This window comes from Saccopteryx bilineata, chromosome 6, assembly GCF_036850765.1.
Source record: "Saccopteryx bilineata isolate mSacBil1 chromosome 6, mSacBil1_pri_phased_curated, whole genome shotgun sequence".
In the NCBI taxonomy this organism is placed as follows: Eukaryota; Metazoa; Chordata; class Mammalia; order Chiroptera; family Emballonuridae; genus Saccopteryx; species Saccopteryx bilineata.
The window spans coordinates 203744946-203770119 of record NC_089495.1 but is presented as its reverse complement, the minus strand read 5'-3'; the positions used below and the strand labels follow the sequence as shown (position 1 = coordinate 203770119).

The following is a 25174-nucleotide window of genomic DNA, read 5'->3' as shown; positions in this document are numbered from 1 at the left end:
TCTTCAATCCTACACGTAGGAGTTTCGTAGTACGCCCATGATCAGTAAAAACACCAGACATACTAAGGACATAAAAATCAATCATGTAAATGATGGGGCAGCAAACCTCAGGATTAATGTATCTAGTGTGAGGACCATTAATCATGGCAGCGATTAAGACTTCTCTTCCCATTTCTGCCCTCCCCTCTCCCACTCCACCTGCTTTCCTCTGCCCCCTGGCCCAACGGAAACCACCCAGGGTGCCCCGGCCCGAGCTCGGTTGGTACAGCATCACCCCATACGCAAAGGTTGCAGGTTCGATCTCTGGTCAGGGCACACATGGAAACTGGATGTTTCTGTCTCTCTTCCCCTACCTCTTTCTCTAAAATCAATAATTTTTTAAAAGAGAATCACACAGGAGCTAGAATCCCAGGTCCCCATCATCACATGCTACACGGCACAAGGCACTGACCCCAAAGTAAAGGATACACGGAGCAGAGCAGGGAAGAGCCCGGTGATACCACGCTCTCTCCACCTCCCCCCTGCAGCCTCTGGCCCCCGGGGTCCCGGGGAGAAGCGCAGAGACGTCAGCCGTGTGCACAGCACAAACCGGACTGGGAAACACTTAATACAGACACTCTAGAGAAAACCCCAGAAACACTAACCGAGGCAAAAATTATATAAATGTAAAGACACAGATGGACCATTTTGGTTTAGGTAAATTTAATGGTTATAACGGCTTTTCTCATAGCAGCAAAGAGATGTATTTTCCACTAGCCACAAAGTTGCTTCCCCACTTGCAGCTCGTCTTCAAAGTTTCATTGCTTCCTTCCTGAGTGACTGATCACTTCGCCCTCCTGCTGGGAAGGACTGCCCACGTCAGCCCGGAGCCAGCACTCAGCGGAGCAGGGCGGAGGCGGCCCTCAGAGTGGTTCTGCAGAGCGCGCGTCCTCTGAGCGTCTGGGAGCTGGCGGAGGTAATCTGAAAGAAAGCCAGGCAGGCGAGGCGAGGTCACCAAGGCTGCACCACAGGGACAGAATGCGGAGCCTCCAGGGAGGCCACCCAAGGGACCTGATGGAGATGACAGGTCAGCAGAGGCTGCGTGGTTCCTGCGTGCCCCCAGTCGGGGGAGGAAGAGACGTCTGATGCAATGTAACGCACATCATTTATAAACTCCAAATATGTCAGCCCCAAGGGGCCGCGTCTTCCTTTTCTCTTGGGCGACGGCCCCTTCCTGGCACCAGCCACAGGCTCAGGTGGGAGCTGCCCGTCCCAGACCCTGCCCTCCAGGGGCACACTATAATCCAGGCGGGACCAGTCCCGTCCTTCCTCAGGACGCTTCTGGCCCCAATGAGAAAGGCTCTTCCCTCTCTAGTTGAGAGCTAGACGCCTGTGACCCCATAGGTACCAGTGGCCTCATTTCTTATCATGAGGACAAGTCAGTCCACTAACAAATATTCACTGAGCGCTCAATAGGGTCTAGGAATAGTCCTAGGTGCTGGAGACACTGAGATGAACAAAACATTTCCCCTGACTTCAACGGAGTTTTCGGGGGGGAAAACAGACAATAAATATGTAAAGAAACAGCAAGGGTGACTTCAGGCACTGAGAAGTGCTAGGAAGATACACCGGGCTAATGTGGTCAGCAGGGACAAGGGCAGGGCGGAGGAAAGCTGTCCCACACTGCAGGGGCCAGAGAAGGCCTCTCAAGCAGGTGACCTTGAGAAGACAGCTGAAGGTTTTAAAGAACGCAGCCCGGTGGAGGCCGAGAGCCGCCCAAGCAGCACAGCATGGAGGGTCCCCTGACACCGAGCTCGGTTTCAGAGACAAAAAGGAGGCTACCGATGCTGAAGGGGACCAAATGAGAAGAGTGGAGGGGCCCTGGTCAGGTGGCTGGGTTGGTTGGAGCATCGTCCCAAAGTGCAGAGGTTGCCGGTTCAATCCCCAGTCAGGGCACCTACAGGAGCAGGTCCGTGTTCCTGTCTCTCTCTCTCCCTTCCCCTCTCTCTAAAATCAATACATTTAAAAAATTAAAAAAGCAGAAGAAGAGTGGAGGGAACGAGAGGTTGCACAGCTGGCCGGGACGGATCACAGGTTGGCTGAAATGAGAAGTCACTGGAGGGCCTGACCGGGCGGTGGCGCAGTGGATAGAGCGTCAGACTGGGATGCGGAGGACCCAGGTTCGAGACCCCAAGGTCATCAACTTGAGCGTGGGCTCATCTGGTTTGAGCAAAGCTCACCAGCTTGGACCCAAGTTTGCTGGCTCGAGCAAGGGGTCACTCGGTCTGCTGTAGCCCCCCAGTCGAGGCACATACGAGAAAGCAATCAATGAACAACTAAGGAGCCGCAACAAAGAATTGATGTTTCTCAATTCTCTCCGTTCCTGTCTGTCTGTCCCTTTCTGTCCCTCTCTCTGACTCTCTCTGTCTCTACCACAAAAAAAAAAAAAAAAAAAAAAGAAAAGAAAAAGAAGTCCCTGGAGGGTATAAGCAGAGGAGTGAGTAACCTGGTCTAGAAAGAGCCGCTGCTCCGTGGGGCACAGACCAGGGAGGGGAGAGAACAGAAGCAGGAGTATGAGGGCCCTGGACTCCTCGTGCACCTCAGGGGGAACTGTAAAAGGGTACAAGCTCTTCAGCTACTTCTATCATACAAACACTGTGACCAGCAACTCCAGGTCCCCTGCCCAACAGAAATGAATTCGCATGCGCACTAAAACACAGGCACAGGGACACTCGTAGCAACTCGGGCCATAGAGCTCCCAACTGGGAACAACCAAAATGGCCACAAGAGCACGACGCATAAATAAGTCCTGGTCCACTCGTGTCACACGGATCAAGACGGGTGGGCAAAAGTAGGTTTACAGTTGTGAGCACATGAAACAGTTAATAAAGCTATTGTAATAATCATAACCTGATTGTCTTTTTCCATACAAACAACTGTAAACCTACTTTTGCCCATCCCTGTATAATCATAGATGAACTGCACAACATTAAGTCTGAGGGAAAAAAGACAGGCACCAGAAATATATACTGCGTGAGTCAACTGAATAATAAAAAACAGGTAAAACTAAACCATGGTATTAGAACTCAGGATGCAGGGCAACTGGAAGGAACTTAAGAGGGGTCTCTGGAGTTCTGAAATTATTTTGGCCACATTAAAGTCTAAGATGCAAGAGAGAAAGGCGGTGGGATCATAACGTCAGCAGCCAGCAAACTGATTGTGCTGAAGTTGTTGTCAGATGGACAGAACAGCAAAGTTCTAAGTGTTGGTAAAAATATCCAGGCCAACCCAAAAAAGCCATGTGCTGGGGGCAGCCTCCCTCAGCTCACACCATGGACCCCGGCTCCCATGACTCAAGACGGAGGTGACAGTCAGAGCAAGGACAGAAGCAGAGGAGTAAGGCACCAAGACACAGGTAAGAGAACAAAACGCTGGCCAACACGGGCAGAAGAGGAGATGCCCTCTCTCCACCTCTGTCTTCTGCAAATGCCCGAGCTCAGGGCTGGAGAAGCAGCTTTGCGCCTGCGAGCCTCATCAGCACGTGCCCTGCCAGCCTCTGCTTCTGGGGCGAAGTGGACACGACAACCACAGGGAGAGGAAGGTGGGCACAGCAGACCTGTGGCAGTGTAAGGAGGAAAGTGGACACAACAACCACGGGGAGAGGAAGGTGGGCACAGCAGACCTGTGACAGTGTAAGGAGGAAAGTGGACACGACAACCACGGGGAGAGGAAGGTGGGCACAGCAGACCTGTGGCAGTGTAAGGAGGAAAGTGGACACGACAACCACGGGGAGAGGAAGGTGGGCACAGCAGACCTGTGGCAGTGTAAGGAGGAAAGGAGGAAGGAAGAAAAGAGTCCCACGAGCAGATTCAGGGAAGGGACCCAGGAGACTAAAGCACGTGTACGTTGGGGTGCCCGAGCATCAGCGACCTCGAAGGGCATGCTGACCTGACACAGAGAACAATCCGAAAGGCTGAGTAGTGAGATGGTTAAAAATGTGGACTTGGGTCCTGGCCGCTCAACGGTAGAGCATCGGCCCGGCGTGTGGAAGTCCCAGGTGTGATTCCTGGCCAGGGCCACCCCTCCCCCTCTCCTTCCTCTCTGTCTTTCTCTTCCCCACCCATAGCTAAGGCTCCATGGGAGCAAAGTTGGCCCGGGCACTGAGGATGGCTCTGTGGCCTCCACCTAGGACGCTAGAATGGCTCCGGTTGCAACAGAGCAATGCCCTAGGTGGGCAGAGCATCGCCCCAGATGGGCATGCAGGTGGATCCCGGTTGGAGGCATGCAGGAGTCTGTCTGACTGCCTCCCCACTTCTCACTTCAGAAAAATACCAAAAAAATAAAAATAAAAAAGTGGACTCAGAGCCCACGCGGCCTCAGTGCGGATCCCTACATTACCACTTGCTGGCCGTGTGACCCTGAGCACGCTACGTAAATTCCTGGTGCTTCTGAGAACTAGCAACTCACTAAAAGTCACATCTCCCTTCTGGCCTCTCTGCCACAGGAGACTCTATGCCCCCATGTAGTTCAACCTCACCAAGTTCCCAGAAAGAACCCTTCCAGGACAGGGGAGAAGAAAAACAAGAAGGCATTAGATAGAAACAGTCGAAAATTCATGCCTGGCCTGTGGTGGTGCAGTGGACAGAGCATCAGCTAGAAGGCTGAGGTTGCGGGTTCGAAACCCCGGGCTTGTCCACTCCAGGCACATACAACAAGTCACCAATGAACAACTAAAGTAAAGCAACTATGGCTTGATACTTCTTGTTCCCCCTTCCCCCCCTCCTCCCTCTCTCTCTGTAAAATCAATAAATAAAATCTGTGAAATTCAATTCAAGGTGCCCTTTCATTGTTCAGGTTGATAAGAGATTTTCATTTTACTAAAGGATTTCTCTGTAAAAAAATCTCATTCCCCCAAATTATCCCATCTAGCACACCATTTCACAGTGCAAGCCGAAAGTCAAAAAGAACACCTTACCTTCACCAGCACGTAGTCCCCAGGCTGAGCTCTGGCCGTGGGCCCGGAGTCGATGGCATCCTCCATCTCGACGTCAGGGAATATCACCTTGAGGTTTCCATCATTCCGGCCACAAAGGTCCGTGGCAGAGCGTTTACTCAGCTACAGAAAGAACAGAAGAGGTTTTATGAGCCCGTCACGGCCATCTATCTGTTCTCGGAAGGCAAGAATTCCACCTTCTCTGTCTCAGATCCCCAAGGGCCTCGCTCACTCCCACGGCATTCCCTTACTCAGGAACCTCTGAAGACTAAGTGCTTACCCCTGCTCCGCCTACAAGGCAGTGCACAGCACACGACACAAATGCAATCAAGTTTTCTAGACGATACATTAATGAAGGACTCAGCCAATGAATCCTTGATTACAAAATTCCCTTCAGTAGGAATGGACTCCCACAGGCCTGAAACCAAGGACACATGGTGATGCGCTTGGGAAACCGCCTTCCCTTTACCCAGTTTCAGAGCAATCACTCAGGAATGGTACTTGCCCCTAATGAACAGGCAGACTTGAAGCCAGAGTCTCCTTCACAACACGCAGAAGACCAGCAGAATAATAAAACCAGAATGATGGAATTTGGTTCTAGAATACACACAAGTCTTTCTTACAGCCATGATGAAGTGACAAGAACCAAATTTATCCTCCAGCCTTTTGTCCTTAAATTGGACAAAAGGTATGCAATAACTATTTTCAGAGATTAGACAACCGAGATCAAAGACTGCAAAGTCCAAGAGGAGGAAAACAAATGAGATGAGCCCTCAACCAGCCGCATTTTGCCAGAAGGCACATGCCAGACAGTTTGCAAGGCCGGGAGGCAGAGCCCCGGGCAGAACACGGTGATCCTCTCTGGGCTGAGGGATCGGAGCATAGGGATAACTATACAACTATTTCTGCACGAGAAATTGTGGAAGAAGTTCTAGACAGGAGGGGCATGAGCAGAAAGAGAGCTATAGAAATGTGCAAAGGAATCCCGAGTCTGCTGAATACTACTACTACATGCTTCTCTGTCGGGGCAACTACACGGAGCCAGGCAGAGAAAGTAACTGGGAACTGTCAGCTGATCAGCTCCCGGAGCTCACAGGGGGCTGGGAATCACCTGATCGACCACCAAACAGTCCTCACTGGTTCCTTGGGACATGCCATGCTGACTCCAGAAGAGCCCCAGATTAGTAACAAGGCACAACTATCCCTACAATAAGAAAGCTGTTCTAACGCAGCTTGGAAACGAGCCCTGAAAGGATCAAACTGAACTGTAAGTCAGTGTTTTCGAACCACCGGTCCGCAAAAGGGTTAGCCACCCGTAACACTGGGGGCACATTCCCTGGCAGATGGAAGCGCTCAGTACACGTGAGCTGCCTTCCTCTCCTCTGCCACGCTGGATACAGCCACCTGGCGTTTCCAAAGGCCAATACTGGAGGGACAAAGGTTTCCTCTAAGAGGAAGTCACGACCCCGACTGCTAACCTAGAAAACTCCATGTATTCTCCAGCCCCGAGTGAGTGATGGCTTACGTGGGGTGCCTAAGAAAGAACCTTGTTTTGGCTCCTTTAATTACCATGGGCTCTCTCTGCGGGCTGCTAGTCATGAATAAGATTAGCACCTTTCAATACTTACTCCTCCAGAAGAAAAGTACGCTACTCTGCCAGACCCTGTGTGAGGAGAGCTGGGAATATAAGATCCAATTTCTACTGGATAAAACGTCGACTGCTGATAGACAGGTTCACGTACACATCTCCAGACTCACAGCTGACACCCTGAATTACAAGGCACTTAGTGAAGCGAACACTCCCCGAAGCACTTAACCAGCTCAGCGCCACCAGCCGCCTCAGGGGCTTCCCAGGCTGAGCGGAGCCCCTCCAGACACCTGGCAGCATCCCTGCCCTTGGCCTCCAGAAGACACCACTAAAGTTTGGTACAAAAGAGAACTTTTTTGCCCTGGCCAGATGGCTCAGCTGGTTAGAGCACCGTCCCGAAGCACAGAGGTTGCTGGTACAATCCCTGGTCAGTACACATACAGGAACAGATCAATGTTCCTCTCTTTCTCTTTCTTTCTTTCTCTCTCTCTCTCTCTCTCTCTCTCTCTCTTTCTCTCTCTCCTTCCCTTCCCCACTTCCTCCCTGTCTAAAATCATTAAAATAAATATTTTTAAAAAATATTTTTCCAAAGTTAGAAGCGGAGAGGCAGTCAGACATCGCCCCACATGCACCTGACCGAGATCCACCCGGCATGCCCACCAAGGGGGCGATGCTCTGCCCATCTGGGGCGTCGCTCCGTTGCAGCTGGAGCCATTCTAGTGCCTGAGGCGGAGGCCATGTCAGCACCCGGGCCAACTTTGCTCCAATGGAGCCTTGGCTATGGGAAGAGAAGAGAGAGAGAGAGAGAGAGAGAAGAGAGGGGGAAGGGTGGAGTAGCAGATGGGTGCTTCTCCTATGTGCCCTGACCAGGAATCAAACCCGGGACTTCCACAAGCCAAGCCAATGCTCTACCACTGAGCCAACCAGCCAGGGCCTAAAATAAACATTTTTTTTAAAAAGCTCTTTTTGGTTTAGCCTCAATGACCTGAACACATCTTTCACTGTTACTGTCTCCAGAGCCCCAGTGAACACAAACACCACGCAGTCGGTGACTCTGATGCTGCCCTACCCCGAGGCACGGAGCAGGGGCCTCCCCTCCCAAACTGGGACCCAGAGAAGCTCACAGACAGGCCTGGCTCTCTCCCCTCCGCTCCGTTGGCTACTGCATACCCACAGAGGGCCAGGTTCCAAAACTCGCCCCTTATCCCAGCTGGTGAGTTCTCTCCCTGAGTGATGGCTAGGTTCCCAGGCTTGTGATCACAGAGGCCGGCAAAAACCACAAACTTCCTGAATTGCAGTACACGTCTAGGGAAGAATTAATGACACACAATAAAACCAATTCTAAAAATACACCTACGATACCGCATCCAGAAAGATGGGGCAGATCCACTTTTCCCCAACGCTTCCACTAAGTACAGAAACACCTGCGGGAACGAACAGGAAGATCCAGATCTTCTACAATAGATAAAGGAGAGCAAAGGGAATCGGCTGCCAGCGTGTCTAAAGGAAGTTCCCAAACAGGAAGGAAACACTAAGAGATGGAACCCTGGAACCTCAGGAAGGGAAGAAGAAAAACCACGATGACAAGATGATCTACACAGAAAACCCCAAGAAACTACCAAAAGCACTCCCAGACCCATTAGGTGACCTCAGCATGGTCACAGGATAAGACAAACTTACAGACCCAATTATTTCCATATGACAGCAATGAACACATGGACACCTGAAATTAAAAACAACAGCCACCACAATGGCTCCAAAAAACAATTAGATATAAATCTATCAAAATGTGTATGGGATAGATACACTGAAACTACAAAAACCAATAAAAGGAATCAAAGAAGATCTAAATAAAGGGAGACATACAGTTTTCTCAAACACAAACAAACACACAACAATGTATGCACACATGCATGGTCTCACCCCCTCCACCAGCACCAGCTGGGTACAGCCCACAGAGGTCTCGTTGACTTTCGTTGCTTCTTCTCGGAAGACGGTGATGAGTTCCTCCAAACGCCTTAATTTTACCTCTTCCAGGACGTCATCCTTCAGCCTGCGATATGCCCGTGTCTTCTAATAAAAACAGAAAGAGACAAAGGTCACCAATGGCCTGCACAGTCCACCTTGAGGCCCAGTGGGGGGCACGTTCATTCTGCCTGCAAGTCACAGGCTCCAAGCCCCCCCACGCGAGTTCTCCAGGTCTCGAGTCCTTCTGAGGGAAAAAGGCGGCTATGCAAGGAAGTCACTGTTTTCAGAAGGGCTGCATTCTAGATTTAGCACATGGAAATCAGAGACTCAACATTGTTCTTGATATTTTTTATAGAATGTCCAGAGGACAAAGGTTACATCCGTACACATACTAAGGTAACTCGCACACCAGGTTCCTCAGCCACGTGGTGTATAAAGTCCCAGGATGCAAAGCAGCCTAAGTGCTCACCAACAGATAACCAGTAAAACAACTCATGGCTTATTTCCACAACTGGATATTACACAGCTGCTACAGAGAATGAGACAGCTTTATATGTACTGATATGATTGCTCTCCAAAATATCCTCTTAACAGAAATAAGGTACAAATGAACCTGTATAACTTTGGAGTAGAAAGAACACATATAAATATGTTTAAAATACATGAACTATCTCTGGAAGGTTGCAGAAAAAACTGCTAAGAGCAGCTGCCTTCAGGGAAGGAAATGAGAAACCAGGCAATCTTGGAAGAAGGAAGACCTTCTCGCTGCACACGATTTTGACCTTTCGAATTTTATACCACGAGCACATGTTACCTAGTCAAAAAGAAAAAACAAGGCCCTGGCCAGTTGGCTCAGTGGTAGAGCGTCAGCCTGGCGTGCAGGAGTCCCGGGTTCGATTCCCGGCCAGGACACACAGGAGAGGCGCCCATCTGCTTCTCCACCCCTCCCCCTCTCCTTTCTCTCTGTCTCTCTCTTCCCCTCCTGCAGCCAAGGCTCCACTGGAGCAAAGTTGGCCCGGGCGCTGAGGATGGCTCTATGGCCTCTGCCTTAGGCGCTGGAATGGCTCTGGTTGCAACAGAGCGACGCCCCAGACGGGCAGAGCATCGCCCCCTAGTGGGCATGCTGGGTGGGTCCCAGTCGGGCACATGCGGGAGTCTGACTGCCTCCCCGTTTCCAACTTCAGAAAAATACAAAAGAAAAAAAGAAAAAACAAACTTATCCTTGAAAAGCCTTTATATTATCCAACACCACAGTATGTATATGTTATACACACACACACACACACACACACACACACACACGAGCTGATAACACAGTTGGAAAACCACTGTACTAGACGAAAGTATAGAATAAGAGAAAAATCAATACACCAAATGAATCTGTTCAAATCAATCTGCCTTTGAAAGAACTACCAAATCCACAGAGGAAAATGGAGAATCGAGAGAGAATCCCAAAATAGAATTCTCCTACAGGTTGTGCTCCATTGTCTTATTATTAACAACAACTTACCTCCACTGTACACTTACCATTACAAAGCACTGCTTTAAGTGCTTTATACCTAGTATGTCTTTTTTATAATGTTTATTTTATTGATTTTAGAGAGGAAGGGAGAGAGCAGGAGAGAGACAGAAACATTGGTTCCTGATGTGTCCTGACCAGGGATATAGAACCGGCAACCTCTGAGCTTCGGGACGATGCCCCAACCAACTGAGCTACCCGGCCGGGGCTGTACATACATATTCTCTTATTTAATCCTCAAAACAAGCTGGGGTTGGTACTAATGCTATTTCCACTTCACAAAGGAAGAAACCAAGGACCTTTGCCAAGGTCACACAGTTATTAAATGAGAGAAGAGCAATTTAAGGGCTCGCTCTCACCTACTAGGCGACTTGATCAAGTCTCTACCAGGGGTCCCCAAACTTTTTACACAGAGGGCCAGTTCACTGTCCCTCAGACCGTTGGAGGGTCACCACATACAGTGCTCCTCTCACTGACCACCAATGAAAGAGGTGCCCCTTCCGGAAGTGCGGCAGGGGGCCGGATAAATGGCCTGAGGGGGCCTCATGCGGCCTGTGGGCCGTAGTTTGGGGATGCCTGCATACCTTAACCCTAACTTAGGAATTAGATCCCCAAGGGAACACTCATATTCAATGCCCAAAGAATATGCTTCCACAACACTATAAAAACCCATTTCCCAAATCTGGTATTATAAAGAATGCCTATGGCATGGTTGTGATGTTCACAGAAAATAAGCAAAATGAAACTCAACAGCTCTCTGAAGGTTCATCCCTGTGCGAGAGACATGAATACACACACCGGCCCACTTCCACTGCCTACAGAACACTAGGCGGTGGGCTTTAAAACACAGGAATTAGCTTGATTGATGGCAACTGAGCTAACAGTGGCCAAGGTAATGGGTTCATCCATTCATTCATTCATCAGTCAGCTCTCCTGAGCCCACGGCCACAAAGGCTCCTGAGCCTCCAGCCCAAGTACAAGGCAAGTCACCCCAAGGTGACTGTGGGGATGAAAGATGACCCAGGCAATTCACCCCTACCAGGAGCATGGCAGCAGACCAGGACTGCCCCTCTCCGCACTACACTGCTCTCCGCGTCCTTCCTCTCCTCTGCACTGTTGACCTGGACACTGCTCTCTGCGTCCTTCCTCTCCTTCCGCACTGCTGACCTGGACACTACTGTCCGCGTCCTTCCTCTCCTCTGCACTGTTGACCTGGACACTGCTCTCCGCGTCCTTCCTCTCCTTCCGCACTGCTGACCTGGACACTGCTCTCCGCGTCCTTCCTCTCCTTCCGCACTGCTGACCTGGACACTGCTCTCCGCGTCCTTCCTCTCCTTCCGCACTGTTGACCTGGACACTGCTCTCCGCGTCCTTCCTCTCCTTCCGCACTGCTGACCTGGACACTACTCTCCGCGTCCTTCCTCTCCTCTGCACTGTTGACCTGGACACTGCTCTCCGCGTCCTTCCTCTCCTTCCGCACTGTTGACCTGGACACTGCTCTCCGCGTCCTTCCTCTCCTCTGCACTGTTGACCTGGACACTGCTCTCCGCGTCCTTCCTCTCCTTCCGCACTGCTGACCTGGACACTGCTCTCCGCGTCCTTCCTCTCCTTCCGCACTGTTGACCTGGACACTGCTCTCCGCGTCCTTCCTCTCCTCTGCACTGTTGACCTGGACACTGCTCTCCGCGTCCTTCCTCTCCTTCCGCACTGCTGACCTGGACACTACTCTCCGCGTCCTTCCTCTCCTCTGCACTGTTGACCTGGACACTGCTCTCCGCGTCCTTCCTCTCCTTCCGCACTGTTGACCTGGACACTGCTCTCCGCGTCCTTCCTCTCCTCTGCACTGTTGACCTGGACACTGCTCTCCGCGTCCTTCCTCTCCTTCCGCACTGCTGACCTGGACACTGCTCTCCGCGTCCTTCCTCTCCTTCCGCACTGCTGACCTGGACACTGCTCTCCGCGTCCTTCCTCTCCTCTGCACTGTTGACCTGGAGATCTGTGCTATAGGAGACACTCCAAAGTGGTCACCGGGAGTTTACCTGGCCTACAAAAACGGAAACTAGAAGTTGCTGAGGGTGGCCCTGGCAGTTGGTTAGAGCATCGTCCTGATACACCAAGGTTGCAGGTTCGATCCCTGGTCGGGGCACATATAAGCGTTCATCAATGAATGCATAAATAAGTGGAACAACAAATTGGTGTTTCTCTCTCTCTTTCCCCCCCACAAATCAATAAATAAAAATTGCTGAGAATGGCTGGGGGGGGGGGTGTCAAGGAGCCTCTGAAAAACAAATCACATCTGAAGGCCAAAAAAAAGCTCTGCATGTTGAGAAATGACTTTACATTTCTTGTAAAGGAAAGAGATAACATACCTCCCTCCACACTCAAATTCTAAACAATTTAAACATAATTTAAACTATTCTAATAAAGAGAAATGTTGGCACAGATCATAATTTTCATCTCCAAGTGCTGGATTGTGTAAAAGAGCAGACAGGTTGCTTAGACACAATAAAGAAGTGGACGGTAAGATCCCTGTGGTTTCTGCAGGACGGGCCCGCTGCACTGCCTTTCCTGCCCAGTGACCGTCAGCCCGCCCAGACAGGCATGACCCAGACAGGAACGAGGTCAGTCCGGCCCAGAAGGAGTCCCGCCCCGCCCCGGAGCTCACCTGTCTCATGCTGTAGGCAAAGAGGAAGCCCGTGTTGTACCGAACTTCCTGCAGCAAAGACACCGTCTGCAGGTGATCTTCCTCCGTCTCACCACAGAAGCCGGCAATGAAATCACTGCTGAGGCTCACACCTGCGACACACAGCAAAGGACAAGGGACAGCATGTCCCTGCTGCTTACTTTCAAGGGAGGCCTTTGGCACTCGTGGGTTACAAAGGGAGGGACAGCAATGACAAGGCCCCTCCTGGAGCTATTCAGCCCACGTGCAGGCCTAACAGAGCAGTCACTGGAGAGCAAGGGGCCAGGGGGACAGAGGCCTGCTCACGTACAGGGCTCCCAGGCCAGAGCCGGCTTCTCGGCCTGCGGTCCTCTCAGTACTAGAAAAGGTATGTTCGCTTCAAATGTGGCATTTAGGAACACAGTAAGAGTCCACATTTTTAAATCTGTCCTACTTTTACTGGTAGAAACTTTGCAGCGCCCCATACAAATGTACTTTTGAAGTTACTTTAACACAGTGTTCATTTAAAATAGTAACAATAACTACTACTTACCAAAATACTTACTAAGTACTATACTTTACTATCTATGTAACTTAACCTACTTAATCACCCCAATAATCCAATGAGGTGAGTACTACTAACTGTATTTTATAGATAAGGAAACCACAGCCCAGAGAAACTCCACACTGTCCTGTCCCATCAAAATCAAAGTATTGGCCCTGGCCGGTTAGCTCAGTGGCAGAGCGTCGGCCTGGCATGTAGAAGTCCCGGGTTCGATTCCCGGCCAGGGCACACAGGAGAGGCGCCCATCTGCTTCTCTACCCCTCCCCCTCTCCTTCCTCTCTGTCTCTCTCTTCCCTTCCCACAGCCAAGGTTCCATTGGAGCAAAAGTTGGCCTGGGCACTGAGGATGGCTCCATGGCCTCTGCCTCAGGCGCTAGGATGGCTCTGATTGCAGCAGAGTGACACCCCGGATGGGCAGAGCATCGCCCCCCTGGTGGGCATGCCGGGTGGATCCTGGTCGGGCGCATGCGGGAGTCTGTCTGACTGCCTCCCCGTTTCCAACTTCAGAAAAATGCAAAAAAAAAAAAAAAAAAAAATCAAAGTATTTATGCAAATACCAGTTACAGTAATTAAAAATTTGGAAATAATATAGATTCTGTCCACTAAATCTAAACCAGACTACAGAATTTTATTAGAAGGAAAAGGATTAAGATAAATGGGAAAGAAATTAACTGTAAGTACCCATTTTTAAAGATAGCAACTGCCCCCAAATCAGAACTAATTTAGACCACATTTAACAAGAAAAAACAAGGTCTCTCCCATGTGTTCAGACACAAAAACAATAGAAGACATATCCCTTTAGCCTTGAGGTCACAAGCTAATCCACAACTCTGAGAATTTCTAGCAAGACCAAACTAGAAAATAAAATCAGAAAGACAGAGAGAGACAGAAACGAAGAGAAGCAAAGTAAAAGGCATCATAGGGCACCGTCCCGCCCCAGGTGTCACCTGTGTCTGACCAAAACGACGGTCACCATAACATAACATGCTGAGTATGTTTCTTAAAATGTCCAGTACCTGGAATAGACTCTCTGATGTGATGAACTAACTCCACATAGGCTTCTCTGGAATATCTGCAATCAAAAACACAGGGACTTAGACAGGCCCGTCTTCCCTTCAATGAATGCTGTGAAAGGCCACCACAAATGAGTGACCACATGTGCTCACTTCTCACCCACACAGGACAGGACAAGGGCAGGTAAAAGCATCCAAACGATCTCTTATGATCCGAATCCTATATATATATATATATTGTAACCTAATCTAGGGCAGCCTATACATTTTTTTTTAGTTCAAGAACATGTTACTTTAAATAACCTCCTATGTTTAACTTATAATGAAGCTAGATTAAATATTTAAGAGTCTCTAACACTCTTTGCCAAGGTTGAAAACAAGGCCAAACACTAGCTCCAAAGAGCCTGCCCTCTGTCACATTCAGTCCTATCTCTGCAACGTTTATTATGTCCAGAGTAAGTGAACACACAGAGCTACACTTAAATTCCAAGACCCAAAACACCTGAACATCAAAAGCTAAAAGATTAAAAACCTCAAGAGCGTGCCACACAGTAGGTGCTTAATAAAAAGACATACTAAGCAAATGAAATGAGTGACCCAGTCCTTACTCTCTTATACTTGGTGAACAAGGCAAATGACCATGTCCGTGGCTTTACTCATAGAGAAAATATTTACTGAGCAGCTACTATGTGCCGCACGTTACGCTAGGACTTCAGACTCTGTTTGGCCTTCAAGGAGACACTGAAAGCTGTGGGATGCCCCCTCCCCAAGCAAGTCTGACCCCCTCCGCATGGCTTCCAGTACACGGCTACTTCCGCTCTGGGCTGGCAGGTGGATCTGTTTACAGATGTTGTCTCGCTCATGGATCAGCTGCAGGACCTGATCAAACAGAGCACACGGACGGTCATCAGAATCTCACCCGAGAACCCTGCAGAAAGGCAGGCCACCCCCACTGTGCTCTGCCAAAGTTAACTTTCGAGTAATGAAGAGGCCGATTACACCAAACACATGAATTGACCTAAATGCTTTACTTTTGCTCAAATCACACCCGTCTGTCCCAGACAGAAACGCTCAAGGACACTGATATCTAACTGGCACAGCAAACTTGATACTTGCCTCATCAGGAAAGTCCTTGGGGTGGGGAGAGGTAAAACGGACCCTCATTTCAGGATCGATTCTGGAGACCTGATCCAGCAGGTGAGCAAAACGAAGGCCCCCTTGCTTGGTTTTATAGTTGGTGGAGAAGCCACGGCTGAGGGTGGTGGACCCGGCATTGCTGAACTGGACCTCTGAATTGTCGCGAAAACTATTAACATTCTGACCAAGTAGTGTCACTTCTTTCAGCCCCTGAAAAGGGGGAAAATAAATATATGGGAAGCAATTTAAAAACTGGTTTGGCAGCTGCATATCAAACCACTAAGTAAAATCCGCTGAACCTACCAAGAGCCATCCGTAAACATGTGCTGTCTTTAACCCAAGAATTTCATGCTTGGGCATCTGGTATGAAGACTGAACTTCAGAAAAAAACCTTATGTAAATATTAATCTTCAATAGATTTTTTAGAGTAGCAAAAAACTAAATGCAAACTCATCGTTGAACAATGATTAATTCATAACACCATAAATCAAATTAGGACACCATTCTGTCAGGTCAATGTTATATAAACATTGCCTATGAAATATTCTTGCCAAAAATACTATATTTAGCCTAAGTCAAATCAAGCTTTCACATATAACCTCTAGTTTACCAGAATTCAGGGAATACTTTCGATGAGGAAGCAATCAAACAAATCCAGATGTGTCTGACTGCTTTTAAACAATGAATGCATTGCCTGACCAGGGGTGGCACAGCGGAGAGAGTGTCAGCCTGGATGCTGAGGTTACTGGTTTAGGACTCTGGGCTTGCCCAGTCAAGGCACATTCGAGAAGCATCTGCAAACTGATGCTTCCCGTCTCTCCCTCCCCCCTGCCTTTCTCTCTCTCTAAAATCAATAAATCTGTTAAAAAATAAAATATGAAGTGCCAAGGCACCAAGCTAGAGAATGGTGGAGCCAGATTCATCATCTCGCTTCTAAAATCGTGTTTTCCTCTCTGTCCATCCACTGTGTGGCCTCCTCAGCGAGCTCCACAGAGCATCTGCCTATACTTCATGGGGAGCAAACCAGAGATGCACGCCCATGTGTTCCTTTCTGGCCAGGTACGGCTCTAAACTTGTACAGCTTAGGGGTAGCACAGGCTACAAAACGAGAAAGACGTCCTCATCCTCCCACAAACACACTCCCTGTAAGGAAGCCTGGAGAACTGCTCACCTGCTCAGAAAGCTTTCTCACTTCCTCCAGAATGGAGGCAACAGGCCGACTCCTCTCCCGGCCCCGCGTGAAAGGAACAATGCAGTAGCTGCACATGTTGTCACAGCCTCTCATGATAGACCTGGGGACAAAAGCACCAGAGCTTGAGAAGGAGAGAGGGGCGATGGGGAGATAGATGGGGAGAGGGGGAGAGAGAAACATCGATTTGTTTTTCCACTTATTCATGCATTCATTGGTTGATTCCTGTATGTGCCCTGACCGGGGATCAAACCCACAACCTTGGTGTATTGGGACAATGCTCTATCCAACTGAGCTACCTCCAGGGCCAGAAATGTTCACCATTTTAAATAAGAAAAGGTTGTAAGAGAGCTGTTCCTTTAAACAAATAAGCACACACACGTTAGCACAAAGGCAAGGACAGCAATGACACACACCAAAATGGTGACCGTGTTCATCATTAGGTGGTGGAGGGATGGGTAATTCTTACTTTCTTCTTTCTGTTCTTCTATCTTTTCTACACATTCTCAACAAATATAAACTATTCTGTTAACTACTCTTTTTTAAAAGATCAGGGGAGAGAAAAAAACAATCAGGAAAGCCTAAGATACTTTTTTAAGTGAAAAAATAAGGGTGCAGAAGGGAGGGTAGGAAACACCTTATTTTATGTATATGAATACATAAGCAAAAAACACTTCTCAAAGAATTATACAAGAAATAACTAACACACCCCCTCTGAGAGGTGACCTAGAACAGTGGTAGTCAACCTGGTCCCTACCGCCCACTAGTGGGCGTTCCAGCTTTCATGGTGGGCGGTAGCGGAGCAACCAAAGTATAAATAAAGATAGATTTAACTTTAGTAAATTGTTTTATAAAGATTTATTCTGCCAAATTTAGTGAAAATCTGACATAAAGTACTTGGTAAGTAATTATTATTATATGCTTTAACTTGCTATAACTCTGCTTTATAAATTTTATAAAGTTACTTCCCTACTTTATAAATCACCATGACTGTGGAACCGGTGGGCAGTTAGAAAATTTTACTACTAACAGAGATACAGAAGTGGGCGGTAGGTATAAAAAGGTTGACTACCCCTGCTCTAGGGGGATGCAGATGATAGGCGTGAGGAAGTCTTACATCATTCTTTGTCTTTTGTACTGTGTATTACTTTTTTTAATGTAATAACATTAACGTGACATTTTAAAAGTAAGAAAGGAAAAGTTCCTTCCCTGTCCCTTGGTCAGTGACTCACACAAAAGCAGAGGCAGCACTGGGGCCTGTCTGGACCGGCAGGACATCGGCATAGGTCTCATCCAGAGAGAGCAGCACGTTGGCAGCCTGCCGGCCGGACTCGGCCACAGCCAGCAGCCGGGGGAGGTCCCGATAGGCGTCAGGACCGGCCAGGACATCCACCACTTTCTCCCTGCTGAGGATCTCCTCCTTCAGTCTCTCAGCCATGCAGCCTGGGAGGGAAGAGAAATGTTACATACACACACCAATTACAAGTCATGTCATTTAAAATCTGTGAAAACTTGCACCTGAGACCAAGGAAATATGGTTACAGAACAGTCAGCTGGCACGCTTCACGAGTCAAGATGAAACGGGCTGACCTACATTTAGGCTGGCTGCCCTCAGACTCCAAATGCTCTCAGATCCGTAACTCCGCCACCAGGAGCACATGAGACTCCAGGAAGGACAGACCACCTTCTGAGTACCTGTTAACTTCAAGGCACTATAAAAAGCCCTTATATGAGCTTTATCTCATTTAACATCACAGGCTCTGGTATTAAATACAGAGTTGCACGGGGTATACAAGATTTCTTCTCACACTCGGAATGTGGTCTCTACAGAAAACCCTAGCACATAAAGCTACGAGGAGCCCAAGTCTCTCTCAAAACTCACAAAATCTGCAAGTTCCCAGATACCTAGAATCCCAATCTTCAGAGGTACTCGGGAACGAAGCCGCTTCGTCTTCAGGGCTTTAAGCTGATGCAAACGGTTCCAGATGGTCTGTTCAGCCTTCTCCCTACAGAGACCAAGAGGCAGACCTGAACCTGAAAGTAAACCACAGAACCATCGAAAAGAGTAGGACAGCGAAGAATAGGAACCTAGCACCCTTTACGTGGGCATCTAACCGTTAGGCTTGGGGAAGGTAGGCCGCCAGCCAGCTGAAGCAGCACTGCTTGCAATCCTGCACGGTCCCAGCCCGACAGCCCCCCTGCCCTCCCAGCACGGCAGCCCCCCTGCACGGTCCCAGCACGGCAGCCCCCCTGCACGGTCCCAGCACGGCAGCCCCCCTGCACGGTCCCAGCACGGCAGCCCCCCTGCACGGTCCCAGCACGGCAGCCCCCCTGCACGGTCCCAGCACGGCAGCCCCCCTGCACGGTCCCAGCACGGCAGCCCCCCTGCACGGTCCCAGCACAACAGCCTCCCTGCCCGTCGCCACAGCCCGACAAGCCTTTAAGCCAAACTCCACCCCAGTCTACTCAGCAGGCCTTCCCTGATTCTATCCCGTCAGAAGGCTTCTTCTCCTTCCTTTCAACTACCAATCACTTTAACTGTACTTCCCTGTACTTAGCATTTACCCTTTCTACTGCTTGGGGGTTTTTTACCTAATGTTTTCCACCAGAAGTTAGAGCTATTTGAGTATCTGTCTTAGTTTCCGTATCAGACAAAGCTCCTTAAAGCCAGGCTCCATGAAGGGTTCATTTCTGCCTCTCCCAAAGCACCTAGGTCTGTGTCTTCCAGCTCAGACCCTCAGAACATAAGTGCTGTATCCATTCGTGAACTGCTAGTACAGCCAGCTGAGGAAACATGAACACGCCTTGCACACAGAAACAGTATGAAACTGGGTATGTTCGCCTCTGATGGACGCCACTCATCTCTGCTCAGAAGAACCCTGTCTCCAGCCACTGACTGCTCCCCAGCCCTTATGACGTGAACGACACCATAAGCATGTGCCATCAGCTACAAGGAACATCTGAGGGAAAGCTGGATGACTCGGCACACACTCAGTTTCCTCATCTGTACAAGGGGTTTGATAACATCACCTGCCTCATGAAAATGTTGTAAGAATACAATTTAGTTCATGTACAGTACTCAGCGCAGAACCTGACAGAGAGAGAGCACGTGCTCAGCAACCACCGTTACTGCCTCCACTGTATGACACTGCCAATCCGTGGCGTCTGCACAGGCAGGCCAGCCTGGGCTAGCTGTGGCACTGCTACGTAAGGTGCATTCCCTCCCCAGGGAAGAACCAATTCCCACCTGATAGAACACGTGACGAGGAGGACCACATCGGCCTGAATGGGAAGCAAGGGGAAAAAAGAAAATGATGATCTTTGAAATTAGTCTTGTAGACTCACTGCCTGTGGCCCTTTTTATTATTATTATGGAAAAAGATACCTAACACTGACCATTTTAAACAATTTTAAATGCATAGCTCAGTGGCATTAAACGCATTCACGGAGCTGCACAACCATCACCACCATCCACCTTCCAGAATGATTTCATCTTTCCCAACTAAAATCCGTACCCATGAGACGCCAATTCCCATTCCCCGCCCCCTTGCAGTCCATTTTTAACTTCGTTCCTTGCCTCCAAGTGAGCACCACCATCAAGTTTGAAAGTAACAAGACAAATGTACAGCTCAGTCCCGTGCTACCACTTGACTGGAAGCAACTCCCCCTCACCAGGCCGTACCCTGGCCCCGAAACTGCATGTTAGAACTGGCCCAAGAGCAAGGTCTCACTCGGGCCCAGGAGACAATGGGGAGGATGTGTACCTCTTGGAGATTACTGGTCCGCAAGTAGCCGCTCTTCTGTAAGATGGACCAGGCTATCTCTGTGTCATTCACATTCATCTGGCAGCCATAGGTCTCCAGGTAGACTGCAAGGAGAGGGGGACTCCATGGTAGGAAAATAAAGGGGCCACATGTCTCAAAAGGTCTCCTTCCCAAATGCCCTGGAAATACTTGGCGACCGGTTCATCCACTAAGTCCCGTGGCCTCAATTCTAAGACATCATTGTTCCCCAGATGTCCAACCAAACAATGACAGCCTCTCAGAACAAAAGCAGCACTACGTTACATACACACACCAACTACAAGTCATGTCATTTAAAATCTGTGAAAACGTGCACCTGAGACCAAGGAAATATGGTTATAGAACAGTCAGGGCCCTGGCCGGTTGGCTCAGTGGTAGAGCGTCAGCCTGGTGTGCAGAAGTCCCGGGTTCGATTCCCGGCCAGGGTACACAGGAGAGGCGCCCATCTGCTTCTCCACCCCTCCCCCTCTCCTTCCTCTCTGTCTCTCTCTTCCCCTCCCGCAGCGAGGCTCCATTGGAGCAAAGATGGCCCGGGCACTGGGGATGGCTCCTTGGCCTCTGCCCCAGGCGCTAGAGTAGCTCTGGTTGCGGCAGAGCGACGCCCCGGAGGGGCAGAGCATCGCCCCCTGGTGGGCAGAGCCTCGCCCCTGGTGGGCGTGCCGGGTGGATCCTGGTCGGGCGCATGCGGGAGTCTGTCTGTCTCTCCCGGTTTCTAGCTTCAGAAAAATACAAAAAAAAAACAGTCAGAAAAGGGGAGGTGGGCTGACAGCATGGATTACCAACCTAGAGGAGTAACACGTTTAAATCCACGTGCTACACTCCTTCTCAAAACGAGGCTCCAGCCTCTGGAGGCAGCACCAGTGGACAGAGGGTCCGTCAAGCCACAAGAAAAGATGAGGCAACTTCCTACAGTAACTTTAAACATCTTAAATGAAAGCAAGCATAGTTATAAAGACATAAAACACAGTTTCACAAAGTTTTAAGAACATCAACTTCACACTTGGGCAAGCTCCTTCAAACTAAATCCCCGTATCAACAACTCCTACACCCACCAGCACACTTTCACAGAACCAAATACATTCTAAATGGAGATAAAAGTTGAATGACAGGCCCTGGCCAGGTAGCTCAGTTAGTTCAAGTGTCATCTGGATATGACAAGGTTGTGGGTTCGATTCCCAGTCAGGGCACATCACAAATGAATGCATAACTAAGCAAAACAACAAATTGATGTTTCTCTCCGTCCCCACCACCACCACCACCACGGCTCCAAAATCAAAAAATGTTTAAAAAGAAAAATAAAGTCAAATGACAAAGAATCATATGAAAATCAATAGAAAATAGCAGCCATTTTAAAAGGAAGAAAAAGAGGGAGAGAGGAAGGGAGGGAGGGAGGGAAAGAAACTAAAGATCAGGCTTGTTTTAAAACCTTCCTTGGCTAATTTTCCGTGTCTAAAAAAAATAAAACAACAACAACAAAAAAAACACCAATGCTTATATCAGAGAGAGACTAAAGGAAACAACAAATTATATTGCCCTGACAGGTAGCTTGGTTGGTTAGACTATCATCCCGATGTATCAGGGTTGTGGGTTCAATCCCCTGTTGGAGTGCATGCAAGAGTCACCCAGTGAGTGCATGGATGGCTGGAACAGCAGGCTGAGATGTCTGTTTCTCTCTCTCTCTCTCTCTCTTCCTCTGTCTCTCTAAATTCAATCAATAACTTTTTAAAAATTAAAAAAAAAAAGAAACAACAAATTATAAAGGACTGCAAAATACCTAGCAGGGTTCACAAGGTATACCTATTCCTTGACTTACTAATTCAACCCCTAGAGATTTATTCTAGAAAAAAAATTTAACAGAAGCAATATCTGTATCTATCTCTACATATACATCTATCTATATAAAGACAGATATAGATGTAGCTATAGATGAGACACAGTTTTATATATAATATAAAATTTTTTTTAAAATAACCTAATGTCGCCCGACCGGGCGGTGGCGCAGTGGATAGAGCGTCGGACTGGGATGCAGAAGACCCAGGTTCGAGACCCCAAGGTCGCCAGCTTAAGCGAGGGCTCATCTGGTTTGAGCAAAAGCTCACCAGCTTGAGCCCAAGGTCCCTGGCTCAAGCAAGGGGTTACTCGGTCTGCTGAAAGCCCCCGGTCAAGGCACGTATGAGAAAGCAATCAATGAACAATTAAGGTATTGCAACACGCAAGGTAAAACTAATGATAAAATAACCTAATGTCCAACTATAGGGAACAGGTTGGAAAACATCATGGTACAGCCCAATGTGATATTTTTGTACCAATTTTTAAAAATTAATTATTTGGGAAAATGTAGTATTTGGGAAAATGTTAAATGAAAACAAGTTATAAATAACTTTCACCTTATGATTGCCACCAAATCTTTAAGAATTATAAAGGGAAATAGTTTTTTTAAATACAGCAATGGGGGAAAGGTCTGACTGTCCCTTAATTCCTCTTCAAACATTTCATAATGTTCCTAAGAAAACCTCTGCCTAGACCACACTGGTAGTCTGCTGCTCTTCCGTGTCCGCTGCTCTTCCGTGTCCGCTGCTCCACCATGAGCGGTATGGGGAGGATGTGCGGCGGGTGTACCGCCACCCAGCCCGCCACGGCCGACGTCCAGGCCATCGCCGACCAGGTAAAGCCCCAGCTAGAGGCAAAGGAAAACAAGAACTACACAATGTTTAAGGCTGTGGAGTTTAAGAGCCAGATAGTTGCGGGGACTAACTACTTCATCAAGGTTCAAGTTGCAGATGATGACTTCATACACATTCGAGTGTATAAAAGTCTCCCACACGAAAACAAGCCCCTGGCCTTGCACGACTATCAGACCAACAAGGCCAAGCATGATGAGCTGTCCTATTTCTAGGTCTGGATATTGAACCGAATCCGCTGCCCACGTGGTTCTCTGTCCTCTGTGACTGTGTGTCTGGAGTCATAAATTAACATCTCTGCGCTGTGCCACTTTCAATGGAGGGGCTATTCTGCACTAATCTGGTGTCCCTGACCTTAATAGTGTGATTTCCTCCCAATCGATAATCTTAATTAAATTGCTTAAATTATCTCTTAATACATATATTTTTAAATCTTTGCAAAAAAAGAAAACCTCTGCCTAAACACAAAGAATGAATTTCTACAGCACCGACTCTACCCCCCGTCACGTGTACCAACAGCTATACGTTTCTTTATATTAAGGTTACTTGGTGGAGTTTGATAACTCCATTACTTAGCAAGCCTTCCCACACTGTTAACCCTCCAACACCAGGTCTGTAGTAAAAGAATAGTTCAGAATCAGGCTGGAAAAGAGCAAAGCAGAAAGCCCAAAGAGAGACAAAAAGTGAAACCAACCTTTCCTCTGCCTTCCTGAAAGCTGGTCCACCGTGAGATATGGGGGTGGGTCCCCCAGGTCTGCAGAGGACAGCTTCTCTTGAGGAACTGAAGCACTTCTTAAAAAGTGCTGAAAAGTCGGTCCGGTGGCCAGCCTGGAGCTGAAATCCTTGCGAACTCCATCCTCCTGCTCCCCCTCTGGACTGGGACCAGTAATGCCAGAGACACTGCTGTGTGCCCTGCAGCTCCGGAGCAGCAGGCAGGACCCAGAGGCCAAGGACCCCCACCCCAGACACTTCGATGCTTGGAGGGCACACTGGACATGATGCATGGCACTAAAACAGCCCAACCTCTGCAAGAGAATGACAGACATCATCAACATTTATGGAACACTGTGTAGAATGCTCTAAGTATTCCAAGTGTATTAATACATTGAAGCCTCACAAAAACCCAAGAAGATACATTTAACAGTAGTATCCCTATTTTTATCAGTGAAAAAAACTGAGGCAACTTGCCCAAGATCACACAAAGGAGTGGCAGAGATGAGGCGCAAATCTAGGCAGTCTGTTTTCAAAACAAAGAGGTAACAGAGGTGAGGTGAGAAGCCCTGACAAACTAAAGTAGCACCTTGTGACAGGAACAATTCCAAGGGCTTTAAGGTATTCACTCATTAAATCTTCACAGCAATCCTAAGCAACATAGGCAACAGACACTAGTATTATGCCATTCAGAGATGAGGAAAGGCACAGAGAGGCTGAGGAACTCACCTAAGCCCCCAGAGCCAGTAAGCAGCACAGCCGGCCCCCTTGCTACATAGGCCCCCCGCAGTCGTGAAAACTATGTATCACTTGAGGGCATCTTCCTCTGAGTTTCTTCAAAAATAAGACATCTAACATGGGGCACCACAGCCTCATCAGTGACTCCTTCTACCCTCCAAGGGTCTCAGGTTGCTGCCTTCAAACTTCCCATCCATGGCTGGAGGGATGGGAAATGGCACAACCTTTACAGAGAACAATTCTCTACTTTCCGTCAAAATTACACACACACAAGCTCTTTGACCAAGCAATTCCATTCCTAAATATTTATCCTGCAGATACACCCTTCCTTACACGTGCAAAATGACCTATGCATAAGGATACTGGTTGCAGCTAAGGCTCGGGGTGAGGAAGGGTGCCTTGCCTAAGGTCACAAGGGATGGGAACCCCGACAGTCTGACAGCAGGATCCGCTCCGTACCCACCGCACCATCCACCCTTAAACACCGCTTACTTCCGGGCCTCGCGGACCCTCCGGCCCCCGCGCAAACACGGACGGATGCGCAGGACATGCCCGCCAGGCGCGCCACTCACCTCCCGCAGCCGGAGCGCCGGGCACTGGTTACACTCTCAGCTGTCTGCGGCTGCGCG

The 25174-nt window shown here is 48.8% G+C and overlaps 2 protein-coding genes across 3 annotated transcripts; one reads left to right on the top strand and one right to left on the bottom strand.

Annotated features, from left to right (window-relative positions):
• Positions 1 to 680: 680 nt before the first annotated feature.
• On the bottom strand, positions 681 to 25174 carry CDK5RAP1 (CDK5 regulatory subunit associated protein 1). 2 transcript variants are annotated; one of them, XM_066236792.1, is made up of 14 exons: positions 25118 to 25174; positions 23791 to 24121; positions 20377 to 20480; positions 19860 to 19894; positions 18518 to 18618; positions 17845 to 18055; positions 16595 to 16715; positions 15403 to 15633; positions 15068 to 15165; positions 14290 to 14345; positions 12713 to 12843; positions 8484 to 8633; positions 4955 to 5095; positions 681 to 960 (listed from the first exon to the last, which is right to left on the bottom strand). In XM_066236792.1, exons 2-14 carry the CDS (start codon positions 24098 to 24100, stop codon positions 877 to 879), a joined length of 1773 nt encoding a protein of 590 aa, XP_066092889.1. In that variant the 5' UTR covers positions 24101 to 24121; positions 25118 to 25174; the 3' UTR covers positions 681 to 876. The 2 variants fall into 2 exon arrangements, with proteins under 2 accessions (XP_066092889.1, XP_066092890.1); XM_066236793.1 differs by having other exon boundaries at positions 25038 to 25140.
• LOC136308148 (cystatin-B-like) lies at positions 22937 to 23528 on the top strand. Its single transcript, XM_066235344.1, has one exon. The coding sequence runs from the start codon at positions 23000 to 23002 to the stop codon at positions 23309 to 23311; it is 312 nt and encodes a 103-aa protein (XP_066091441.1). The 5' UTR covers positions 22937 to 22999; the 3' UTR covers positions 23312 to 23528.